This window comes from Nanorana parkeri, unplaced genomic scaffold (genome assembly GCF_000935625.1).
Source record: "Nanorana parkeri isolate BGI_ZX_2015 unplaced genomic scaffold, ASM93562v1 scaffold914, whole genome shotgun sequence".
Lineage (NCBI taxonomy): Eukaryota > Metazoa > Chordata > Amphibia > Anura > Dicroglossidae > Nanorana > Nanorana parkeri.
The window spans coordinates 122,486-150,225 of NW_017307182.1; the positions used below are offsets into that span (position 1 = coordinate 122,486).

General features: G+C 39.9%; 1 protein-coding gene across 1 annotated transcript in view; it reads left to right on the forward strand.

Annotated features, from left to right (window-relative positions):
- The window catches only part of ADCY7 (adenylate cyclase 7), a 95,688-nt gene that overhangs the window by 41,393 nt on the left and 26,555 nt on the right, over positions 1-27,740 (forward strand). Inside the window, exons 4-8 of the mRNA XM_018566082.1 lie at positions 11,919-12,068; positions 18,418-18,563; positions 19,273-19,384; positions 24,206-24,333; positions 25,945-26,103. Coding sequence (XP_018421584.1) covers positions 11,919-12,068; positions 18,418-18,563; positions 19,273-19,384; positions 24,206-24,333; positions 25,945-26,103 — 695 coding nt within the window. The remainder of the gene's footprint in view (positions 1-11,918; positions 12,069-18,417; positions 18,564-19,272; positions 19,385-24,205; positions 24,334-25,944; positions 26,104-27,740) is intronic.

Here is a 27,740-nt window from a genome sequence, read left to right on the forward strand (position 1 = left end):
GCCAAAAAATTTGTTTCGTTTCGTTTTAAATTCGGATTTGTGTTATTTCGTTTTTCGGGATTCGGGTGTGAAAGTCAATTCGGATTCGGAATTCGGATTCGGACGAAATTCGGTAGCGTTCGCACGAACGTTCGTTTGGTTTTCTGTTCTTATTCGTTATTCGTTTCTTATTCGTTTCGTTCGTTTGCAGCAAAAGTGACATTTGAGGGGGAAAAAATATTTTTCTCCTTCTCTAATGTCACTTTACTCCAACGAACGAAACGAATAAGAAACGAATAACGAATAAGAACAGAAAACCAAACGAACGTTCGTGCGAACGCTACCGAATTTCGGAAATGGAAATTCGGATTCGTTTGCATTCGTTATGTCTGTAATTCGGAATTCGGATACATCCGAATGTCAGAATTTACGAAAATTCGTCCGAATTTCGATTCGGAACGAAACGAATCGCACATGTCTAGTATTTATTTATCTTGAATTTGTATGGATTGGTTGCACTGATTTTAGAACAGGTCTAGTATGAATTTTGCTGCTGAGGGGCAAAAAGAAAAGATTCCCTTACTGCAAAACCATTTTCTGTTAAGACACTAAACCTGTAATATCTGTGAGCAATGCAAGTACAATGTAATAAATAAAATAATTGTGAAGTGTCAGAATGTAGTAAAATAGATAACAATCTGAAGCAAAAAGGTTTCAGTGCTCTGAGAAGAAACCTAAAGTATATCTAAAACCAAAGCATTTTTTTAAGATAGAGTATGGAATGGTTTAAACCACTTTAATATTTTTTCCTATTTATGTCTGATTGGGGAGATTTTACTTCCTGTCCTGACAGACACAAGAAAACGTAAGAGAAAATCCCCTCTTAGACATTTGGCAATGAAACAAATATTTCCCGTTTTAAATATACTCTATTCCTGTTTGGATTTTTCCTCCCTTTTAGTTCCCGGACTAACCACCTCCACCTTCCGTTTGAGGATGCCCCACAGATGCTCAATAGGGTTTAGGTCTGGAGACATGCTCGGCCAGTCCATCACTTATACCCTAAGCTTCTTTAGCAAGGCAGTGGTCATCTTGGAGATGTTTTTTCGGTCGTTATGTTGGAATACTGCCCTGCGGCCCAGTGTCCAAAGGGAGGGGATCGTGCTCTACTTCAGTATGTCACAGTACATGTTGGCATTCATGGTTCCCTCAATGAACTGTAGCTCCCCAGTGCTGGCAGCACTCATTCAGCCCCAGACCATGATACTCCCACCACCATGCTTGACTGTAGGCAAGACTCCTGTGTACTCCTCACCTGGTTGCCGCCACACACGCTTGACACCGTCTGAACCAAATAAGTTTATCTTGGTCTCATCAGACCACGGGACATGGTTCCAGGAATCCATGTCCTTAGTCTGCATGTCTTCAGTAACTGTTTGCGGGCTTTCTTGTGCATCATCTTTAGAAGAGGCTTCCTTCTGGGACAACAGCCATGCAGACCAATTTGATGCAGTGTGCTGCGTATGAGCACTGACATACATGGGGGTTCATTTACTAAAGGCAGATAGGCCATTCACTTTGCAAGGGAATTTGCACTTTGCAAGTGGCTGTTCCCTTAGCTTGCACAAACATGTGCAAGAAAAAAATACTGTTTTATTTTACTTGTGCATGATTTGGTATTCTTAGCACTGTGAAATTTCACCACATTCACTAAGCTAAGGGAAATTTCCTTGCAGAGTGAAAAGCCTATTTGGCGTTAGTAAATCAGCCCCACAGAATCAAGGTTTTTGAAAACCAAAGATCATAATGATCATGTTATTTATAGCAAGCAGATCACCTTCTGATATACGGTTAAAAGTGTACATAATAAAAAAGACAAAACGAAAGAATATAGATTGACTTCATGTGTTTAAATGTTATTGCTAAATAAAAATGGAAATAACAGGCAAAGGAATGTACCTGCACCTGAGAATTTCCATTTCTTGAAGTGTTATTAGACCAGCTCCTTTCATTGATAAACATATTGGTATATAGATCAAGACATGCTTCTGTACTGACAATGAAATTCCTTTATATCGACCTCATTGAATACGAAGAGCCTGTTGTGCATTATTTCACCATAGAGTTTAATTCAGTCTGGCAGCTGTGGCGTTAAGCTCATCAGCTTGGACAGTGAGTCAGGCACCAAAATGTGTCTGCTCATCATAGCTCCATGATCTCATATCCTCTGCAGACAAACTTCTGGTGGGGCAGTGAAGTCAGTGTTGTATATATTACAGCTACGCCTATTGCATTGTTACACCCACCTTAGGCAATAAAGATGGTTTGTAGAAGGTGGGAAGGAGACCTGTTTGTTTTCCTTTTTATGATTTCTTTTTCACTTTGCTATATTATAACATCTTTTGATACAATAAGTGATTAATAAATGAGCTTTTAAATATGATTTAAAGTTAGATATTGTAAAAGCTGATCTTCGTCTGTTGTAAATGAGATTTCCATTGTACAGCTAAAATTTGCTATGCCAAAGAACACTTAACCTAATAGAGTGAATAGTGATTTACACTAGTTAATATTTACATTTAGAGATGTAAATGTTTAGAGATGAGATTCCCATTATACGTTAAAATTGAAGGTGCCTTGCTATATGTATACATTTAGGGTAACTAATATGTTTTTATTCTAGAGAACATTTGACTTAATAGACTGAATAGTGATTTACACTAGTCAACATTTGCATTTAAATCTTTAAGACTGGCTTTGAACCCATGTGTTTTGGTATCTCTGGTAAAATGCATGTTTTGTGTGGGTTACTGCAGTGCACAATACTATGTGCTTGGCAGCGCAATTCATTTAGAATGGCACCATAACACACATGTACGGTTGCTGACAACACATCCACAGTATATCACACCGCAATGCGTGCTATGTGAATTGTGGTGTGCTATACTGTTTGTGATGGACGGGCCCAGCCCAAACCCACTGTATGTCAATAACAGGTGACTATACGCAGTGCCGAACCAACTGAGCCATCACAAGGAAATGGCGATGCCACTCCCAGCCTCACCCTGCACAGGGATTTCCCAGCTCGCAGGACAACAATCTCAGGCGAGCAGACAGAGTGATCGTCACTAGGGTTGGTTAACCTGCAGATAATGCTTTACACACAACAGTAGCTGCCACCATGTGTTTTAACGAAAACATGGACTGTTCCCAGCAAATGCTGTTACAATTCAAAAACCTTAAAGCATTTAATACCACTGTCCTTTCAGACAGGAACATGACAGGTTTCACTATACAGTAGCACTCTTCATGGAGACCAGGATATTTTAAGTTCTTATTTAGTGCGTAAAGCTAAACGTAACCATTTTTAAGATCATCCTTTAACCACTTCCCGGCCGGCCGTTGTAAAAAAACGTCCGGCGGGAACTTCCTGGATCTGAGCGGGCGTCTTCAGACGTCCTAAGAAACGGTGCTGGAAAAATATACAAAAAAAGATGGCAACAAAAGAGACAGAGATAACAACAGTAAAAATAAAAAGGAATAAAAAGAGAGTACTTCATAGTCCTGGGTTTACAAGTTCTGAGTCCACTTTAATGCATAGAATATGGATCTGAATGGTTCTTGCTTGAGGTTAAAGGGGAACTCTTCTTGGATGTTACACAAGCTTCTATGATGTTACCAGAGCCTCCTCTTGATGTTACAATGAGAGCCCTCTTAGCTGCCTTTGCAGCATGTTTTTGTCAGTCCTCTAGGGGGTGTCACAAAGCCGGCCCATAAGGCAGTGCTGGGGAGGGTGAGCTTAAGGTCTAAGCCTTGACAATGTCCTTCTCTTCTCCTCCCAACCTGTCAATTTCATAAGGATGATATAGTTTAATATACTTACCTATTACTGTCTGATAACCCCTAAATTATTGTGCATTGTGAAATTAGCTTTAGATAGAAACCAAACTTGTCAGGTGTGTAAATTATGGCTTGCCCAGGAGGGCTAATGCGGCCTGTCAGGCCTATGACCATCGTAATCCACCTATGAGTGATATGTGTGGATCTCGCTTGACGAGACACAATTATTTATGCAGCTTATTTTAGAATGTCACTCTCCGATTCATTTATGATTTTTGAATTTGGTGGTGACTTCAGTTTATGGCTCAGGATGAATGTGAGTTCACATGGGATCCTTGCCAGACCCTCTTGTGTTTACCTAGTTCTGTCAGATGCTAATTTATTAGTGATCTGCAATCATGCTTGGTTGGCTTTTATTAGGGGTAGCCATAAAAAGATTGAGAGTAAGCCTGAGACCTCACTTAGGTAATTAGTGCTTAGGACTATAAAGATCAGAGTCCCATTACGGTCACATTGTGGATGTGTTGTTAGCTGCATTGCCAAAAAAACACAGGTCTTGTTTCTTGTGTGTTAAAGTGGAATTAAATTGTGGTGAGGATGGCCAGCATGCAAGAATGCATATCATATTAGTACAATATTAAAAAATTACCTCTTGGTATGCGATGTGAGGTCCAAGCTCCCAACATATCTCTGTCTCTGCCAGGACTATGTTATTTACCTTTGCTTCCAGGTCCGACATCTTCTTGATTTGCCCATTGAGCAGGCACTGATGATGTGCGCTAGAGTGACATTATCTCAGCACCCAGCTCCAATGGGCAGCAACTGTACTCTGTACTGCTGCTGTCAGTGTACAGATTCAAAAAAAGCAGATAAGTAAATGTTTTTTGGCAAAAGTGATTTTATAAATTCTCTTTTACCAAAAGACCCTACCTGCAGGTAAATTTTTGTTTTAAAGGTTTTTCTTCTACTTTAAACGCTATTTCCACTTTTGCAGCCAGATTCAAGAACCCCCCCCCACCTCCCATATGTTTTTGTTCCCTTTCATACAGCGTACCAGAAAATAATAATTACAAAATCACCTTTTTAGCTGTTTGTTTGTTTGAAGCAGAATTATACATGAGACTCTACAGGCATCTTCTAGTGGTTAGAATATATGCTTGTGAGCTGATAAGGGACTGACTGAGGGACAGTTTTTAAAAGTTTATTAACATAAAATGGGGGGAATTTATCAAAACTGGAGCTGACTGATTATGGAGCACTTGCCCAATCCGCATATCTCTTCAGTTTGCTCAGGTAAGATTTGACAATGAGACAGATTTTGCTCCAGATTTTGTCTGGTCCAGTTTTGATAACTCCCCCAATGTAAAGGTCTTTAACCCTTTGTTAGATCAGACAGTCCTGCTCATCTACTTTTCAAGTAATAATGAAATCTGTCAGCACAGCACACACAGGATTCATTTGAAACAAGCCCCTTCCCCAAACCTAGACAGTGAGAACTAAGCAGGATTTTTCAGTTCTGGAGTGTGCAGAAACATCATCGGGGTAAGCTGCAATGTTTAAATACAAAAGTTATGCTATGTGAATGAGAACATTAGCAAATGTAAAGTAGGTCTCATCCCAATTTTGCAGCAACAGTGGAAATACACTTGAAGGTTTGCTGCCTTAAAGCAGAGCACCTTAATGCACAAAAAGGTGGGAAAGGGCCGTAAAATGTGGCTGTTTTTGTTCTGAATTGTGCTGCCTTTATATTTTAGGAAATTATATGTCCTGTAGTTCCAATATTGTAGTGACACTAGAAACTGCTAGGTTAGAAGTCTTCATGATGTCTTGTCATTTCTCTGTGCTTTTATAAAAGCCTTTATTTAAAGGGATCATTTCAGACCACAATTCCAGTTTCTCTGCGTTCGATGGGTGGCAAGATTCCACATACTTCAGCTTTCCTGTCATGCCCATACTACAAATGGGTTTTATGGAAAGGCAAGAACATGCCATAGCATGTTGACAGAACTGTGTTACAGCTGCAGCCAGAAATCTGAAAGAAGAGGACAACAGACCTGTTAGTCACCTGTAACGATTTTATGGCGATAGAAAGTGACTTAATAAACAGTTTCAACCTCCTTCTTTGATATTTTCTAGAAATGTTAGTGAAAACTGGAGGGAATAGAAACAAAAAACTGAAGCTATACTTGACCATTAACTTTCCAGAGCATTGGAAAATAGCCATTTTTTGCATAATATACCGTGTTTCCCCGAAAGTAAGACCTACCCCGAAAGTAAGACCTAGCGCTATCTTCGGGGATTTCTGTAATATAAGACCTACCCCGAAAATAAGACCTAGTTCGGTGGTAGGTCTTATATTACAGAAATCCGCTAGGTCTTAAATTCCTGTGAATATGCTAAGTATCGGCACTGGTATTTGAACATCCCTACTGGTAACGCATGTTTCAAGTGTTTTTGTGCATTTTGTCTCACAAAGTTTCCCACTGAAGTCTATGGGACCAAAAAGCATTAGGTGTGAACGGGGACTTAATACAACAGTCAAGCCAGACTGCAAACATGGCTTCAAGAAATCATACAGTACAGATGTTGATCCATACGTAGGCCTTCCCTATACAAGGATTACAAAAATCTCAGGTACAAATTTTAGTCTTGATCACCTACTTATGGTAAGAGTGGTGTATCTGTACATGAAATAGAGGAGAAGCTGCAGTACTTGACAAAGCTCATGAAATGTTGTTGAAGCTACACAAAATTACAGCTTTGGAATTTTCATCCAGAATTCACATTGAGAGAAATTTATCAAAACTGGAGCAGGCAATCTGTAGCAGTTGCCCACGGCTACTTATCAGCTTCTTTCTTTCATTTTCAAAGTTTAACTGAACAAACAGAAAAGAGACCCTGATTGGTTGCTATGGGCAACTGCTCCAGATTTTGTCTTCTCCAGTTTTTATAAATTCCCCCCAGTAAGAATGCAAAACAAAGAATGGATGGCAACCTGTGGAAGTTGCACACCTCACATTCTGGCCATTGTGGTTCAACATTGTCTTCCCAGGAAAATAAAGTTTTAGGAGAAATCGATGCAATGTTACACATTAAATGATTACTAAGAAAAAGGGAACAATACATACTGCATGGGAAGGAAAGGAGAGGGAATGTGCGGACAGAAAATTGGCCACAGAAAACAAGAATACCTACCACTGGACACATGGAATGTAGCAACCATGGGATGTAGAAAATAAGCACTGGGAAAAATGCAGCCCTTGGACAGTGGGAGCAACTGCTGGACGTACAACCAACATGCACAGGGAATAACTAATTGATTAAGGGAGTTACCCTGGATACAGGGAGTTAACACTGCACACAAACCAGGAACAACCACTAGCTACAGGTTGAGACTTCTGGAAACATAAAGCAACCACGTTTTCTACAGTGTTGTCATTTGTGTAGTATTTTAACAATAGGTTAAAGAGAAATAATGATGTATTTTCAATGGACACTCATTTTAAAATGTTTTTGCAGTGTTTACTGTAAAATATTGTATGTGGCTTTCATATTTTTACGATTTGTTTTTTTCATATTTTTGTTATTGACCAAATACAAATATCCAAACAGTTTTCGCGTATGCACTGCATTTTACTACTGCCATGTGACCTTCCTGCTAAACAAACTGCTGAAATAAGATGTCTGCCGTCAAATGCATTATTTCCAGCTTGCAGACCTATAACTTGCCTTGTACGAGGGAATACTAATGTGCAACCAAGAATATGTCTTTAGCAAATATGACTTTCATGCAGCCAACTCCCCACTTCTTTGCTTCACTGTATTGTTTTAAGCGGTAGTTTTGTCTAAGGGATGATGAATAAGGTGAAATACCTCATCCCTTGCTCCTCATGCAACTGGCACTCTTCTACTCTTTTTAAATGCTTCTCGGCTGTGGGTTGGCCCTCTGCGTCCTCACGTTTAATACAGAATTGTTGGTCCTGCATTGTACGTGATGATGTCAGAGAGATGTGACCAGTGGACACAAAGAGAAGAGGGTTTGGGGGACTGATCATATAGTGCCGATGAAGCCTGCAGGAGCAAGGAATAGGTAAGTAATTCAATTTCTTTTATTCATCATCTAGATAAAAAGAGCATTTAACCCATGCACTGCATAAAAGGCCCCACTGCAAGGTTAACATTTTGCAGTAGCTTTAGCACACAGTATTAAAGTTAGTCATATCAAGCTGATAACTATGCGGCACTAGCAAATCTAAGCCCATCGACTATCTGGTATATTAAAATAACAAAGGAACATAGACTTTACCTGAACATATCTCTACAGCTGAGATTTTCAAGATGTTTTTTTAATTCAAAATTGTGCACTCAAAGGCAATGGGAAGTGCTCTGTCCCCTGTGAAGTAAGAATACCTGCTTCTAAAAAGTTTTACATGTAGTTTGGATTTTGCAAATACAACTAGTAGTCAGATGCCTACAATTTTGTTCTTAGACGGTGTCTAAATATCTCTTGTATTATCAAATGTATTTATAAAATGTATATATAGGGCACATAGGCAGAATCTTAATATTACCAAATTGCCTTTACCTATCATTCTATTGTAAATCAGGGTGTTATTATTTTGCTGAGTCTGCACTCTTCATGTGTGGAATGTAACATGAATGAAATGAATTTCAGGCTTACGGTAGTTTAGTAATTAAGTGCTGAGTTTTATACAGCTTGCTTTGAAGAGATTTATATCCCTTTAAGACAGAAGCCAATGGGGGCATTAATCATGAGTCATTTTTGAAATTCAGATTTCTTAAACGGGCTTGGACAGTTCCTAAATTCGACCATTTCAAAGACTGGCTGAATTTTGCTTAGCTACATCCACAAAGGATTCATGGTTCATCAAAATGCAATCTACATGATCCACAGAATAGCAAACACCAATATCAATAATGAGTTGCCTATTTATGAAGGAGAAAATATGAAAATCAAATACTGATATTGTAATACTTTTAGTCAGTGTTTCACAAGCATTTATTTAAAATGTACCTATTATCACATATCCATGTTCTTAAAGTGATATTAAAGCCTTTAATTTATTTATTTATTTCTAGTGGAGAAGTGAACACTTACCTTGTATGCTGTTTCTTGAGCTGTTGAAGTTTTGTTATCCTCCTGATTTAGCTGGTCCACTCAATCCTGGACCAACTTTCCAGTTTCAGGGTGGCTATTTCCCTTACCAGGGTCCTATGTAGCCACCCTTGCATGCATGCTCCTGGCCGTGACTAGAGTGCTGCATGCTTGCATGCTCTGTTTGTCAATATAAACTCGTATCCTCACAGCAACCCTCTCCCCTGCTCCTGCCTCATCCTTCCTCCAAGCTAATTGATGGACCGTGCTCCCCAACAGAAATTTTGGGAAAGCTGCACCCGAAGACCTAGATCCTGCAGTACTAGGGAGTACTAAATGTAGGGGTTTTTTTGCATTGATATGCAGCTAACAATTTTCTGGCGAATGTTTCCCTGGATGACTACTTTGCATTCCATGCATAAAAGTTGGAGAGTTTAATAATACTATAGAGTGAATTGTGAACCAGACATATGCAGTATTAGTGCCTGCACATATCTCTGGATATCTTGATAAATCCAGGGCACTCAATTATACAAATCTCAGGTTAGGCTGCCATAAGTAAACTCCGTTCTGATTCCCACAGCTCACTGGTGGTTTCTAAATGTAGAGTCCACTGGCCAATATTGAAGTGAGGGAGGTGGATGGGTGGCAATTAGGACTTTGCTTTCAAAACATGTGTTATGATTTGCCTCAGGTTTAATGGATCCCAGGGAGCTAGAGGTATGTTTCTGCACTTTAGTCTTGTTAGCACATTGTGGTAATTCCATAATAGATTTACAGAGAACAGTCTTCACAAATTCACATGTAAAACAGTCAGCATTTTTGTTATGTGAATAAAGGTTTGGGGTTGAAAAAAATATGACCTGATTACAATATGAGATTACGTAACATAACCAAACTAGACCAGAGGTTTTTATATACTAGCAATCTACAGGTGGTCCCAAAATCCTTTGCGTAGTCGATACTGTATGCACAAAATTCTTGCTTCTTCTTTTATATCATTTGTTAATTAGTTTGTCAGCCACACAGACAGCCTGCTGGCCTTGTTCACAAGAGCATAAAGAATAGGCATTTGCTTTGCATTATCAAAACTTTCCAAAGGCTTTGCAAAGCAAATGCCTGTTCTTTACATGAATAGTGGACGGTCTAGTACATGGATCACTTTCATCACTGTCACTTTGCCATGATTTTGATTTTGCCTCTGACGTTTTGGTAAGCATTGCAACTTGCGAAGGTTGCCAAATGCATCTATTCAACTCAAAAGCAAGTCAAGTTCTACACTCCCCTAAGGCATGTGTTGACCTACCAGCATATCTTTAGAATGTGGGAGGAAACTGGAGAAACCCACACAAGCACATGCAAACTTCATGCAGATAGTGTCTTGGAGATTGTAACCAAGTACCCAAGTACTGCAAGGTGGAACCTTTAAGGTTTTCTTTTCTTTTTTTTTTAGAAAATGAACCAAGGACTTCTATTGTTTGATGTGGTTATTAGCTGAGCTTGTATCCTCTTTTTCTTGTTCCTGCTTTCGTTCATTTGCACAATTGTAGCTTGAGGTATTGCTATTTGTTAGAGGGTCCAACCAGTTATAGCAAAACCAGTATAAGGCACTTTGGTTCCCTGGCCTCAGTTCTGAAGGCATTTCTCCTTCTGAGATCTATGCTTTCCTAATGCTGTCTCCATATATTACAATCTGATTGTAAAATCCTCTTTAGAACTACCAACAACTATGTAATGTAAGGGCTTGTCTTACTGGATACAGACTGAATCAGATTGCTGACTAGAGATTAGCTTGATTTTAAAGTTGAGCGTGAGTTCGACTTGAACAGCGGGCTATTTGCGGGCTATTCGCCTGCCGAGCGGCCCGCAAGGCACTGTGCCTTGTGAGCCCTGATTGGCTAAAGCCTTGCACCTGACCACAGGTCAGGTGCAATACTTTGCCCAATCAGGCCCCAGTACTCTGTTAGAGCCATGATTGGGCAAAGTCATGATGTCTTTGCCCAATCATGGCTCACCTGTTACAACTGTAACAGCAGTGACAGCCAGCTCCGTCCAATTGTTTGTTAACAGCATCTGTCAAAATGCCATTCTGCGGCAGATCCCACATCCCCCCCACCCCCCATTTTTGTGGGAGGGGTTCCTCAAAATTCCTACCAGACTTTAAGGGCCTGGTATGACTTTAATGGGGAACCCCGCACACTTTTTTTTTACATGGAGTCCCTCCTAAAATTCCTACCAGACCTTAAGGGTCTGGTATGACTTTTTGGTGGAACACCACACTTTTTTTTAAATGGTGCCCCTCTTAACATTCCTACCAGACCATTGTACAGATGTGCCACTTTACAGGCAGTTTATGGGGACCCACCCAGGCATGATATTTAAAGGGATTTTTCAGTGATGTTAAAACCAGTGCTACTTTAAATTTTTTAAGTTTTTTTTCCATTGATCCTGTCCCCCAGGGCAATACCCGAATCCCCATACACTTTTTTATGGCCATCAACTTGCATATAAGCCTTCAAAATGGTGTCAATTGATTGTCAAAGTTCTACCCCCATAGACTTGTATTGAGTTCGAGTTCAAACTCTTTCCATGTTCGAATTCAAACTGAAAAGGGGGGCGTTCGGCTCATCACTATTGCTGACTAGAAAATGCTGTAGCCCTGATTCTAGCTTTAGGCACACCAATGATTGTACCTATCAAGAAAAGAGTGGAGATAACAAGAAGATACAATATTTCTTGGCTCCAGTCATATTGGTTGGGGAAATTGCTTTGGCCAACCATAGATACCCAGCAGGGTCTGTTGCTAAGTTCCCCAAGAATAGTTGGCTAGCAGTGTTTGTTATAATCTGTGGAATAAGGATCTTAATCTATGGAATAAGAATCATGTCTTTGAGTACCTTAAGTGACGTGAGTACCTTAAGTGACGTCATATGTTTTTAGAGTGTTAACTTATCTCTGTATATTGTTTTACTGTTTTTTCCAGCTTATTGCAAATGCTATTATATTCATATGTGGAAATCTGATGGGGGCTTTCCACAAGTACCACATGCTAGATGCCTCCAGAGACCTTTACAGATATACTGTGAAATGTATTGGAGTAAAGATGAAACTTGAAATGCAAAAGAGGCAACAGGTAAGATATTTGATTTCTTTTTTTGACTTATGTTTTTAACAAAAACATGACATTGCATATGTCCCATAAATAAATGTCATATTACATAACACTGTAAGGTCTTGTTAACACATGCTTCAGCTTGTGTTCAAATAGTGTGCACAGCAACCTTTTGCAATACATTTGCAAAGTCTTCAGCAAGCTTTGAGCAGCTTACCAAAAACAAAATGTTAATATACTGCAGCCTACAGGACTTAGAAGATGTCATACTAGTTATCTTTTTTTAGGCTTTTTCCCTTTATTTTAGCCTGATAGTCCTGCAAAGAACACACTTACTATCCCTGGCTGGGTACCCTCACTCCTTCAGTGTATCTATGATAGGAGTCATGGTTGTCATACAGACTGGACTTCAAACATGTCTGCCTTTGTTCATCTCTATTGTATGGTGGATTAATGGGACTTCAAGTTTACAAAAGAGAGATAACATTGTTTGTGATGTCTTTTTAGCTCACAGGAAGTGACAAGGATACTGTTATTCTGGCACAATCAATAGGTGTTTTCTGTTTGCTAAAATGTTCTTAGTCTGAATAAAATTTTTATTGCAGCCACTACAGCTTAGAACTGATAAGCTGTTTGGGCAGGTTAAGTACAGATCTTAATGAGAGTGCTGGCTGTCACTTTAAACAAGCTGCTTGCAGGCTTTAGTATGCAGCACTACTTGAGGCTTGTAAAAGCCTGATGAAGCAGGTTAGCAGCTTTTTTAGTGATAGTTGGCACTTAAAGCTTGCTGAACACACTGCTCTTATACAGGCTGAAGACTGCGTGAACCCGCATAGTAGCTTACAATCTAATGTATTTACACTCCAAAGTAACTACATTTAGCTCCTGCTACCAGCTAGCTTGTGCCATTTGCAGTTACAGGCTGCCTTGAGAAAAAACATAACCATTTCACTCTGATAACCTCATAAGCATTGGTATACTTTCAGCATCACGTTTGAACATAATTATTACCTACTCTCTTGTGACAAAGTTATGTGATGCTATTCTGCTTAAATGACCCCCCTACCCCAAAGATGTCTGCATAACCCCTTCAAATCAGCCCACTCTGGCTTCAACCAATATCTGTACTAGCAAGCAACACCTTTTCCATAATTGCCAACATGAACACCTTACCTGACAGCAGCTCTGCTGTTGCACAAACTGTTGAGTGTTGCTGGGGGGAATTTAACAACATGGCTGCAAACCTTGCATACGTGGGATGCCATTCAGATAATCTGGGATAAAGCTTTCGTCCTCTCTTACACTATTAACTAGCCATATAACTCAAATACGTTTGCAAATAGTGAAATGCCAGTCTGATCTTGACCATAGCAAAGAAAAAAAGGAATATTCTAAAGAATAAAGCCAAAGACATGTCATCAATATTCATAGTGGTAACACCTCCTGGGCAGTGCAGTGACCTTGAGATTTTTTTAAAATTTGTTTTTTTTACCTGTGACTACAGTAGGAAGAATGTTCTAAGCAATTGCTGGAGACAAAATAAAACTGATTTCTTTAGCAATCACCTACAACAATCCTCCAACTGTAGTCATAAGGAGCTTTACAGTCAAGCGATCGAGCGTCTCGATCGTTTGTATCAGAAGCTGTCAATGCTGTTGCCGGTCCCGAGATCCGCTGTACCCGATGCCGCCGGGACTGGCACGGCTCTGTGACAGGAGATCAAAGGGAGTTCAGTATACGAACTCCCTTTGATATCTCAGTCCCCGAATGCAGGAAGTGATGTAGATTACATCACTTCCTGCATTCAGTGTCACTCTAAAGCTAGAGAAGCTGATGAAGCCGATCTCTGCTTCATCAGCTTCTCTGGAGGTCCCTAGGTGACATTAGGGGTCTTGGAGACCCCTGATGTCTCCCTAAAGAGGACCTGTCATCTAAATTGGCTATCCCATAGGGGGCTTCTTAGCCCCCCATGTAATAGCAATAAAGTTGTATGTATAGAAGCATAACATTTATTTTGTAAAACATTTTTGTTAAGTCCGCACCCCCCTAATACACACGCATATATGCGTCAGGTGCGCCTACGCGCCGCACATGTTGCATATCGCCGCAAACGGAGTGAGAGCAATAATTTTAGAACCATTAAGGCCGGGTTCACACCTGGGCGTTTTACAGCGCTGATCGGCGCGCTGTAAAACGCCCTGCAAGTGAAATCCCATTATTTCCTATGGGCATGGTTCTCACTTGGGCGTATTTCAGCGTGTCGAAACGTGCTGAAAAAACGCCCTACGCCCAAAGAAGTACAGGAGCTTCTTTGGGGCGTATTTCCGTGCGTATCCATTAGGATACAGCCGGATAGCCTTCGTAAACGCACGTTTAACGCACGTTTTGTGGGCTTCAAATCGCGGTTAAAACATGCACCGCAAAACGCGCGTCATACACGCATATTTCGAACGCCTAGGTGGGAACCCAGCCTAAAGGAGAACTATGAGGTGAGTGCTTTTCACTCACCTCATAGTTCTAGCCGACCTGTGACAATGAGACTGTCACAGGTCGGCTCAGTAGATCGCGAAGTGAGCGAACACATACCGGTGTTCGCTCACTTCTCGATCCTGTCTCGGCACAGAGCCGTGACAGGGGAGGGACTGGATTCCCCCCTCCCCACTGACTGGTGGAACCGACGGGGGAGGGGGCAGGTACAGCTGTCACTCACGCAGCTGGGCAGATCCAGACATAATTGTCGGGATCCGCTTCAGCTGCGGCGTCTCAGTATACCGCGAACTACAGCTCGCGGTATACTGAGCTTAGGGTGATGGGAGGATGCTAATTTGTGTCCTGCCGTTACCCTAAGGAGAACTATGGGGAAAAGCCCTGACCCCATAGTTCTCCTTCAATCACTGATAACACTAAATTTTATGAGACCTCTATCAGGGTGCATTTGCTTCACTTCACTCTATTGAACACTGGACTGGGAATGCTTTTTAGGTATGTTGTTGTTGTTGTTAAAGGGTTGTTCTTGCTGCTGCTGCTCTGACAAAGATCTGAAAAGCGATGGAGAATTGCCAACCCAGCACCATCCTGAAGCACATCTTTTTCAGACCCCTGACAGGCATCAGGACCAAGAAAAAACAATCCGCTTTACAGAATCTCATATCTCTGGACTTGCATTCTTTTCTCCCCTCTGCACTGGTCATATGACAGGTCAAATTGGAGCACAAAGGAGGTCAGTACTTAAAAGAGAACTATGGGCTAAGTGTTTTTCCATACTTACTAACTCCTCCTGTGACCCAAAGCTCAGTATATTGTGGGCTATTGCCCGCGATATACTGAGACCAACGCAGCTGGGATGGATCCCGACAATACTGTCGAGATCCACCCAGCTGTGTGAGTGACAGCTGACTCTGCCTATCTAGAGGCAGAGCCAGCTGTGCCCGACCCCTCCCCCATCTGTTCCTCCACTCAGCACTGGAGGATCGGAGAGGGAAGGGGGGAATCCCTGCGGGGAGCGGTGACTGGCAGTCACCGCTCACTGCAGGGAGACGATCGGGAAGTAAGCGGATCTGGGACTGTTTTTGCTCACTTTCCGATCGATAGAGCCGACCTGTGACAGCTTCTTTGTCACAGGTCGGCTCTAACTATGAGGAAGAGTGGAAATCACTCACCTCATAGTTCTCCTTTAAAGACCTTCCATGGTTGTATAGTAGCACCAGCCGGAGAAAAAACACCTGCCTCTGCCAGCCAGCCTACCTTTTCTTGTAGCTGCTACTGTTGGTAAAGAGCATAATGCCATGTAACTCATGGTGGCTCTCCAGTGCCTGGTTGTTGTGGATATGTGGGTTGGATTCTTGAATGTTTTCCCATAGAAAACCACCCTCCAGAGAAAAAGGCAGGCCAGGAAAATGGTTGGATGGAAACTACTTGGAAACTTTATATCAAAAAATGCAAATGTCAGCATAGTAGAGTGTGTTTTGTTTATTGCTCACACAAGCATAGCACAGTTTACAGTACATACATTATAATGTTAAACCAGCAGAAAACTGTAAAATAATTATGGATGATCCTTCTCTAGCCAAAAATGTTTAAGCTTTCCTTTAAATTTAATGTGAAAAGTATATAATTTACAAGTATTTAATATACAGCTGCCGGTATCCTGAAATTGATATGCTGAAAGAAACATTCCAGGAAATGTTTTTCCTAACGCTTGCAGGGGGGCTACCCCCACACTGCAAGGGTTAACTGCTTGTTATGGTCTAGCGACTAAAATATATACTCACCCAAACCTCTGAGCAGGCTTGCTCTTAGACTTTTCCTTCCAGCATCTCTCCCCCTCTGCTGCAGCGGTGTTGGGTCCCTGAGTCATCACGTTCAATACACAGTGTAGAGGATGTGAGGACACTGACATGGTATAGGACATACCATCTCTGCAGAGTGGGTGGAGAGGGGCTGGAAGGAGCGCTATGACAGCTGGCTGGATCCGAGGTTGCAGTAGAAAGGGTTATTTACATTTTTCTTGGAGTGTTTCTTTACAAGAAACTTCAGCCATGTCCCTAAAAAAAAATCATCCCCGATTTACTTCTTACCTTTACATAGTGCATATTACATAGTATTTGAGGTTGAATAAAGACATTAGTCCATCAAGTCCAACCTATTAGGATCTCATTCTAGGAGTACCCGTACCCCTGTATATTACGGTCCCTTAAGAAATCGTCCAAAAGTTTCTTGAACAATTCCACATTATTTGCTGAAATCACCGCCTGTGGCAGATGCTCTTTGATGCAGGAAAAACACACTCGCAAGCCCAAGGCATCCTACTTTGTCCTTTTCTACTCTGCCACTCTTCTGCAGCATGAATTGTTCTGCGCCACCATCTTAGTTCCTTTCATCATTGGGAGCCAGCTGTCTCTTGCAGCCAGCCCCCTGATGACACGGCACCAGATAAGTAAAACTTTGCAGCATAACCCCTTTCCACAATCTAAAAAGAGGATTGTTTTTTATAAAATCAGTTTCTATTTACTTTTTTATTGATATCATGTTTGACCCGCCCCTTACCTCTATTCTCACTGCTTTGAGTCTGATGGGTATGCTGACATCACCTTTAAGAGGCAGCCTCAGTGCTTTTGCAGAAGCTTTTACAGGTATATAATGAGGGGTATCTACCGCAAGGCACACTAAGCATTTGCCCTGGGCGGCACTTTCTAGGGGGCGGCAAAATACACCAATGTGGTAGAGGCATTAAGGGAAAAAAAATTATCCTTACCCAAATCCACCTTCTCTCTCTGACACTGGCAGAAGTGATAGTGTGCGCCTGTTACTATTTAAACAGGCACCCGCTGTATCCAGCTTCTGACAGGATAAGCTAAATTCACAGCGGGCTTCCCCACTACGCTAATAGCGCAACATGTTAGAAGCTGGACACAGCTGACAGGTTACGCCATGTGCCTTTAAACAGGAAGGGGTGGGGCAAATTTAGATTAGGAAGGGTGCCAGAGTTTAGTCCTGCTTGGGCAGCACAAAACCAAAATACACCACTGGGTGTTTAACATGCCTAAAATACAATACATGCACAATCTAATAGATACTATACATTTAAAGGAGAACTATGAGATGAGTGATTTCCACTCACCTCATAGTTCTAGCCGACCTGTGACAATGAGACTGTCACAGGTCAGCTCAGTAGATCGGGAGGTGAGCGAAGACATACCAGGTTCGCTCACCTCTCGATCCTGTCACGGCTCTCTGCCGTGACAGGGGGAGGGCTGGATTCCCCTCTCCCCGCTCCGATCTGCCAGCGCTGACTGGCGGGACGGATGGGGGAGGGGGCGGGTACAGCTGGCTCTGCCTCTAGATAGGCAGAGCCAGCTGTCACTCACGCAGTTGGGCGGATCCCGTCATCTACGTCGGGATCCGCTGTGGCGTCTCAGTATACCGCGAGCTGTAGCTCGCGGTATACTGAGCTTAGGGTGACGGGAGGACGCTAGTTTGTGTCCTCCCGTTACCCTAAGGAGAACTATGGGGAAAAACACTGACCCCATAGTTCTCCTTTATGCTTGATATAATAATAAATGTACTAATTCATAAAACATCAGTAACATGAGCATTTTTATCCCATTACTTTTGTATTAAAAAGGTTTGAAATCTTAAAAAGTCCCTCCTCGTCAAACCCTCTATTATTATTGTATACATATCGGCATTGTCAAAACTATGTTCACTTCATCTACTCTTGTTTCTTAATTCTTTTTTCATTCTTTTTTCGTTCTTCTGTTTCTCATCTCCTCTTCCTTTCCACTTTTCACTCCTACAACTATTTCTCAGTAATGCATACTGTGAAATAAGCATTACTCATTGTAATTCCCATACCTGACACCCTTCCTAGGAGAGCCTACTGCTGTCTGTACTTCCAGTCTATATCTCGATGGAAATGAAGTTAGCTATTCAGGACCGACTAAAGGAAACCAATGACATTCATCAACCAGACAAAAACTTCCACAGTCTGTACGTGAAGCGGCATCAGAATGTCAGGTATGTAAAATATTAACTTTACAGGTTTTAGGACATATTAACCCCCATTCACACCTAAGATGAAAGTATTTTAGGTGATTTAGAAGCGTTTTTGCATGTTTTTTCCAGTATTTTCCCCCACTAGCTTTTCTGTTTTAACCAATGGAAAATAGTTTTTGGGCAAAAAAAAATGTGCGGTATGTGCATATATCAGTCATTTGCTCTACTTGAACTCTGTGGGATCAAAAAAGCATGATTCCGCCACAAAAGAAGCCCATGTGCTTTTAATGCTTCAAGCAACGAAGCTGGTGTGAACAGGCACCATCGAAAATAATGGAATTCTTCATATTGAGTGATGTTGTGCTTCAGGTAAGATGGTGTGAATGTGGGCTTAAATTACCCATTGACTTAAGATAATCATCACATGATCCAGTCAATAATGGTCAGATTTATGTGGGCCAACCCAAGCCTCTGCGGACACTGCTCTACTGATTGGCATTGGGAGCAGAATCAATAGTCTGGTATGGTTTTCCTGGACAATCACTACTGTTCATTAGAGACAAGTCTGATGCTGGTGGTGTCTGCACAGGGCATAAACAGACATGCTCGTCCAGTTTCATTATGTAAGTTCTACAAACATTTTTAAGAACAATTTTGTAGTTATTGAATCTTCTGACTGTTGTTTTTGTCTACACGTTCACTAATATCTGGTTCTTCTATCTTTGTGTAGCATCCTCTATGCAGATATCGTGGGATTCACTCGACTTGCCAGTGACTGCTCACCCAAAGAACTCGTTGTTATGTTGAATGAGTTGTTTGGAAAGTTTGACCAAATAGCAAAGGTGAAGCACTGCTTTATAATTTAATTTTGAGGATATTGCATTACTGGCTGAACACATGTCTTTAAACTGTGGGTTAAATTGAATTTATTTGCCATTAAATGAGGGACATAAATGATACTGTATGTTTAATTAAACATATAATATTGTAATGTAATGTTTTCTGTGCTTGTATCTGCTGATAGCCAGGACACAGAAGACATGCTTGCTGCATTAACAGTGTGTTTATGTGTGTGTGTGTGTGTGTGTATGTGTGTGTGTATATATTCTGTGTGTGTATATGTATATTTAACAACTAACAAGAATAACTAAGTGGCAGCAGCCACAACCTTAATCAGGATGCCGAAACAATAAAGTATTTCTAAACCAATGTTTTTTTTTCTATTTGTGCCTAGAGAGTATGTTCAAAATCCTGTTCAAAATCCCATTAGGGAGATTCCCTTCTTTATTCCACTTTCTAACCTGTAAAAACAGGAAGCGAGAGTAAATATCTCCAAAGTGAGGGAAATATTATTTTAAATGATTGTCTTTGGAACAAGTGTACCCACTGGAATATTTTTTGTCTATTTCTGTTCAGATGATGGCTTGAAATTTTAGATTTCTCTCACTTTCAGTCCCAGTGGCGGTTGTCACCAGAACGGAGGATGAATCTCATCAGTGGGGACAAAGACAACAATTTAAAACCTGGCAGAGGTTCTAACCCCTTGCCTATTATGTTAAAACTGGAAAAAAATGTTTTTAAATTATGCTGTCAGATTGAACAAATCAACATCAGTAATGGAACCTTTAAAAACACAGTTACATTCAATCAATGGAGAAACTGAAAGCTTTTTTTTCTAGACATAAAATTCCAGAAGACTTGGGGGGTGATTTACTAAGCTAAACACACGCACGCACTAGGTGCGTGTGATTTTTACACAGCAAAACGTATTTATCAACCAAAAAGTCTCTAAAAGCATATTTCCACTAATGCCATATATGGAAAAACCATGCACATGATTCATATATAATGCTGCTTCACAGTTTAGACAAAAATGGTTAGCTCATGCATTTACATTCCTGCATTCATCAACGCAAGCAACACAATGTAGAGCTAATTTACACAACATCACCTTGCAATTCATGGAGGGCTTTGCACAACACACCTGCTGGGTGTGTACACACTACAAAGGTGTCTAGATTCCACCAATAGATCATACTGGGAGGGAACACACTACAGAGGTGTATACTTGTTCATGGCGTGTTTATAAGGTTAGTAAATCAACCCCTTGGTGTCAGACCACAGAATTTGAATACTAAGCCTAAGATTTTTAGCGTATGTATTTTGGTTCAACGATCCACAGTCAAACAGGCAGATTGGAAAGAAAAACACTGCTTAAATTGTCAAACAATTGCTTTCAATGGCAAATCAGAGTGTACTTGAACTATATTTCCCAACTAAGTACAGAAATTTACGTACAGTATGTCATGCGAAAACCAGGTCACATACTCATGAGCTTATGGCTGTGCTGCACTGATGCAAAGACCCAGATGACAATGGCTGCTTCTAGTGTTCACCGTAGTGTGTTCTTTTAAAAGAACCTTCTAAGTAGGGAAAATGCATAGAGATCATTATGACATAGCTATTAACCACATTATACAGCACAGTATATTGTACAGTAGTGTTTTGGAGAATCAAATTTTGCTTCTGGTACTCGCTAAGTAGATCGATAAGATCTGGTCTATCCACCAGATTCTCTTCACTTAGCAGGTTGTCCTTCTTTACTCATTTCAAATGTAGGGATGGGTTTATTTTTTACCCATCATCTTCTCCCCTTCTGCACACATCACTGTCTGCAGTTTGTACCAGGTAAAATCCAGGAGCTTGTAATTTAGAATGTACCTGAGGAAACAGTAGTTTATTTATGGTTCAGATCTCCTGCCTGTAAAATAAAAAGAGTTGCAGCTGGCTGCCTATCATCATGTCAGCCATTGGCTCATTAGTAGCTGAGCTTGGTATGATATAAAATTAATAAATGTTTTCCAGTGCTCTGTTGCGAAAAGTATACAGTTCTTTTCCATTCTGCTTTGCAATTAAGAGCAAATGTTTGACAGTCCAATCAGTCCATTCAATCTGCATGTTTGACAGTGGATAGTTAGGTAGTTGTGGGCTGGAAATCTTAGCTTTTGGTAAACTTTTCAGGTTCTATAATTAAGAGCCATGATCTGACGCGACAGGTTGACTTACGTAAGGGAAATAGGCTGTTTATTTTGCTAGGAAATTTTAATTTTGCAAGGGAATTTTCTCTCATCTCAGTAAATTAGGTAAAGCTCTGCTGACTTCCATCATCCAATCAAGGGTATTTTGTGCAAAGTGAATTTTCACCACATTCACTAAACTAAGGGAAAATTCCCTTGCCAAGTGAACAGCCTATTTTTCTTTAGTTAATCAACCCCAAAGCCTTCTGGAATTCTGTCCAAAAATAAAGATTTAAATCTCCTAGTTCAGTATATGTAACAGAAATTTTAATGGCATTTAAAACATCTGCTATAACAGTCCACAGCCAAAGCATAGTTTGTATTGTCTAATATAATAGAATCTGATGCAACTTTATACCATGGTCATGAAGGTATGTGAGGTTACCTTGTTGGATCATAACAGAGCAAGAAAAATTGACATTTCGATACTGTTTTCTCAATCTGAGAATTAATTTCTAACCAGTAGAATACGTTTTGGTTTCAGTTTTTTATATTTGTTAAATATTATGTACTCTGTGCATTTGTTTTTTTAATTTCTAATGAATTATGGAACAACCAATCTTCTACCTTGGCAGTTCAGATCCATAATAACCACAATTTATGAAAGTTCCATAGTTCGGACACTGCTGGTGGGTTGGTGAATGTTATTCTTTGGTCATACATTTACTATACTACTGTTTAGTGCTAAACGTTCAAGCGTTAATAGATGAGTGATATTTCCTTTTTAAAGTGGACTTTGCATCAAAATGCAGGGTCCACTTATTAGGTAGCCCCATGCTGCTCCATGTAAAAATGCCATATTGTAAAAAACAGACAGACTGGAACAAAAGTTAAAGAATATACAGACATGGACAAATGTGTTGGTATCCTTCCAGAAAACAAGAACCCACAAATTAATGAAATAACTTGAGAATGACCAAAATAATTGGCATCCACTATTGATTATTCCGTATTTATAACATCTTTAAAAAAATCATCTTTCAATATCAAACTTTACTTTTAATTTTTGATTGAACTTAATATTTGACATGGCATGAACAAAAATGATGGGGCCCTTAACCTAATATTTTGTTGCAGAACCTTTAGAGGCAATCACTGCAAACATGCACTTTCTACAGCGCTCACCGGGACTTTTGCACCTGCCAATAGGTAGTTTGACCCACTCTTCCTGAGCAAACTGCTCAAGCTGTCTTGCATTTGAAAATGTTCGATACAAGTGTGACATGTAAAGAGTTTGGGTTCCAGAATATAATGGTTGAAAATGATGTAGCTTAAATTACCTAGATACAGTAAACATATTTGTGTTTAAACAACCGGGTTTTGCCACTACCAAGAGGAACACTTGCCATCAGTGCTTCTCTGCACCCCTGTTGTTTGATTTTGAATGTATTCCAATAATACACATCTTGTTGTCCCAGCCCCATATGGTTTTGAAGAAAATTCCCAAATTATTTTTGTATCAATGCTGGCCTGTCTGCAAACCTTTTGTCATAGTAAATGGCAATAATAATTATAATAACATTTGTATTGTTAATATCAATACACTTTTCCAAAACATTAGTTCTTTTTGACTTGCTTCTAAATTGAGACCTTTGTTACATCCAATGTTCTCTGAAATAATTGGAATCATTCCTACTTAAATAAATAACGTTTCTCTTTTTCCGTTTAGACTTCTTTTTACAATGTTTGCGTTGCTGAAGTCTATTTTCTGTATGCAGGTTAAAAAAAAACCTTCATATGCAATTTTTTCTCCAGTAAAGATTAGTGTGGTATGGCTTCCCTCCTGTGGGTGGTATTTGTTCCATTTCCTTCCCATAAAATTCACTTGCAATTATATTTACAACTACAGCACATTTAACATGACAGGATATTACCAGGCTAATTCAGGATAAAATAGGAGTCAGGGTTGCAACTCACTCATAGTTTAAACAATGCTTCAGGAAATAATTCTGAAAACAAATTAACTTGAGATGTTGACTGAATTAGACTAAACACAAAACACCCACACATTAAACAGGCTAATGAAAACAAATGGTCAGATAAAGTACAAAAGGGTAAATCAATTTATTCACACTTAAAGTAATAACACAAATATTGCAGTAAAAAAAAAATGGGTTAAATTATTTATTCTTCCAAAAGTAAAAGTTTGGAATTAAAGGTAACAGCCACCTTTTGTGAATTATATCATAGCATGAAACCATAGTAGCTAAATCATTGTTATAAATGGTGTATTATATTTTTGTTTTGTTTTTTTTACTGTACATACATTTTTACAGTACATAGTGGCAAATATGATTTATTATTTGTTAGTGGACAGTAGCAATGTATGGTTTTATGATATTTGTGTTTGTCTAATAGGTGTAGTTTTTGAGAAGGCAAAAATATTTTTATATTGAAAACAAGTGTTTGTACATTATTTACACTGTATCATTTTATTTAAATTCTTTATCACTGAATTCTAGTATGTTTTTATTTGCTGTTTGTTGTCCAGGTTGTTCACAACATCAACTTTACAGCTTAGATTTCTATGTAAAATGCTGTAATTTCAACACTGAAATCCTAATAATTGTTCTCTTTTCTTAACAGGAAAATGAATGCATGAGGATCAAGATTTTAGGAGACTGTTATTACTGTGTCTCTGGTCTGCCAGTGTCTTTACCCAACAATGCTAAAAACTGTGTCAAGATGGGGCTGGACATGTGTGATGCAATTAAGTATGTTCACATGCATATTGACAGAAACAATGACCTAAAATGGATTTCCACTTATTAAAATGCAAGGTCCGCTTGAAATTTCCACTGCATTGTATCAGGTGCCTGAAACCTGAAGCTGGATGCCAAAAACATTTACCTTTAGTGGTTAATAATTGTTGGGGATTAGTTTAGGGGTGAAGTTAAGCTATGTTTATGTTCAATGGGTAGTGGGTTAAGGTTGCCTGTTCTGCCAGTCTCTTAGTTGATCAGATAATCTTGTTCAAAGAGCTTCAGCATACAGCACACTCATGGGTCTGTCAAATCGCTGGTCCTGTGCAATGCATTATGGTTCCTTCCACCAACCTCTATGCTATTAATATGTCCTGCATTGACCCAAGGGCTGCCAAAGGAAACTACTGAACTCAGCAGGGAATGTTAGCATCCAACTCTCTTGGACTTTTTAACATTGTTTACAATAGTAGCAGGGTTGCTTTAAGGATTAAAAGTGAGTTGGTTAGAGCCTGCTTTATTGTTAGGGATAGGTCACAGGTTAGGGACATTTTATTCTAACTTCCTATGTGTGCTAAAGGTCTTCACATACTTGAGAAACCATGGAAAGAGGACACAAATCAAGATAAAATAAAATGAATACTGGACTCTGGTAGGGAGAAATCCTGCCATGCGGGTTGTTTTATTTAAGTCTGTGAAAAAAATAAGAAAATGTGATCTTAAAGAAGATGGTTCCATATATAACAGAACCCTACAATATCTAGCAGATGCCAACAATAACCCAGTGTATTTTAACCCTGTGAATAAGAGCTTAATATATGGGAATGGAGAGAGTTGGAAAAAATCTGCGAAACCATGTGTGAGAATGCAACACGGAAGTTACATTGAGAGTTAATATATGAATATATAAATCTACTGATCCAAAGACATTTTGTCATATCACAGATTATGAATAGGGTCACTCATGTTTACTCCAAAATATTAGTTATTTCTCCAGCAGTACCATCTGCTGGTGAGACCTGCTATTACAGATGCATCCATTAAGCCCAGTGGTGCTATATGGGTTCGGTTGTATTTAAGAGTCAGTCAGCAGTGCAGCGCTCACAAGAGGGTTGTAATAGCGATGGATACTCAATGTTACTACATGGAGGGATTAGAAGAAATCTACGCATTTCCAGCTAAACCTAAATATTATTAAAATCTGAAAAAAAATCTATTTGATTTTGTTTTTTGGCATATAGTTTTACCTGTTAATACTTTAAAGGAAATAACTTGATCCTGTTGCCGTAGACTATTTAGGATGTTATTAAGTATAAGTCAAACATTACGCCATAGCAACCAATAGTTTGATGTACTCAAGACAACACAGTTTGAAAGTGACATACTACCATTATATTGAGCCTTTAAGACAAAAGCATTTTTCAGAGCAGTAAAAAAGCTGAATGTTGATCTTTTGAGTGTTGAGTTACACAGCACTTCCAACTGTTCTGTGATTTGTAACAATGATATAAATAATAAATAAATAAATGATACCTGTGACAGTATATCATTAGATGCTGTATCTACAGTGCATGCTTCTTGTAGGATTTTTCCTGATTATGTGCTGTTTGTTGTTCTTTTTAGGCAAGTGAGAGAAGCCACTGGAGCAGACATTAACATGAGGGTTGGAGTGCATTCTGGAAATGTTCTTTGTGGCGTCATAGGGCTGCGAAAGTGGCAGTTTGATGTTTGGTCACATGATGTTTCCTTGGCTAATCGTATGGAATCTGCAGGAGTACCAGGGTAAAATAATCCTTGAGAATGTATTGAAGCAGTGATGTAAAATATTTGCTCCTAATAACTCTTATTTCCCCAATGCTTCCAATCAGATGCAAACTTACAGGTTATACTTACGTAGATCTGACAGTCTGATTCTATTTTGTGAGTGTGGGGAAATGTTGATAGTTCGCCACATTTGTAAAATCAGATTTTTGCTACTTCCGTTAGATATCATCAATTGATTAGATTGTTTAGGTGGTCCCTTGCACCCCATAGATGTTAGCAAATCTAAAGGTGATTCTGCAAGCTAAGACTGTACAATCAGATTGTAGTATGTAAATGGATAGCTTTAGTATTATTGCTTTGATACATGACACAGAGTGAGTAAAATTGTACTTGTTGGCAGGGGTGTCTGTAGCCTATTCACCACCTGGGGAGGTTGCTGGTGGGGGTGGGGGGTGGATCATCTCACCTGCCCGCTCTGGCTCCAGCTCTGGCTGGTGTCCAGCCCAGCTCACTAACGTCACTGGTTGCCAGCAGCTGGCAAGAGCATCCCAGGCTGCTAAAAGATGGGCGCAGAAATGGGTATGGTCCTTACACACCTCCGACTGGCTCTTAGCAACCTGGGACACTCTGGCTGTAAAAGGGCAGCCAGCACACTGCAAATATTGTGCAGCAGAGCGACCATGCTGCTCTGCCTGCCTATGCCCTCCCCCCATGTGACCCAATGAATGCCGACTGATGCAACAGCCTCAGGCTTGCTTATTATAAGGAAAGGCCTGCTTGTTGTTTGTCTTGCTAACATGCCATTTACATGCATGTTGCTGTCATATGTCCCTACATCCAAAATATTAAAAGCTTACATTATATGTGTGTCATACTGACAGGTGAAATAATCAGGCCAGCTAATAGAATGTGGGTTTATACTTATTAGTTGCTGTGGTTGTACTTTTGAAGCAAACATGGACAGGGTTTTATTCTGATATGTTGTCCCTAGTAACTAGGTATTTACAAATAGGAGACACCAGAAAAGGCAGCAGAGGTCCTCCCCCTCCAACTCGGTGTCCAGAGGGATTTGAGTGATCCCTGGAAGCTAATATGTTACTTATACTCAGTTTGTTCAAAAATAGCTTTAATGATGAATGAAATGTTTGTAATGTATGCCTGAAATCCAGTTTTAATAGTCAGAGGAACAATGATATGGCTGACTGGTTTGGGAACTGAGAACTGGATACAAGTGGTTCTCACTGCTCTTTTGTTAAATGTCAGTGCCATGACAGTGCTTAAAACTGTGTCTAACTTGATTTAGTGTCACATTTCGAAGTTAGAATTGTTACTGTCCTGTTCAGTAGGTGTGTATCAGATCTTTTTTTGCTCTTACCATTTACCATTGTGACTATACACACTGTTAGCTTCATCCCAACTGCCTGCTTATCCAGTATAATGTGCATAATGTGAGCATGTTAGGTAAATGACTTATTCATTTTCTGTTCTTTCTGCTGGAGGGTGTAATAACATAACATGTCATATTTCAGCTACCATTTCTGAGCTTGGTTCCCGCTGGTGCCATTTGTTTCCGTCAACATATCTATCCAAACATCAGGAAGAAACATCACAGAGATGCAATATTTTCTTAGTTTTACATTGACATGATTTGTTAG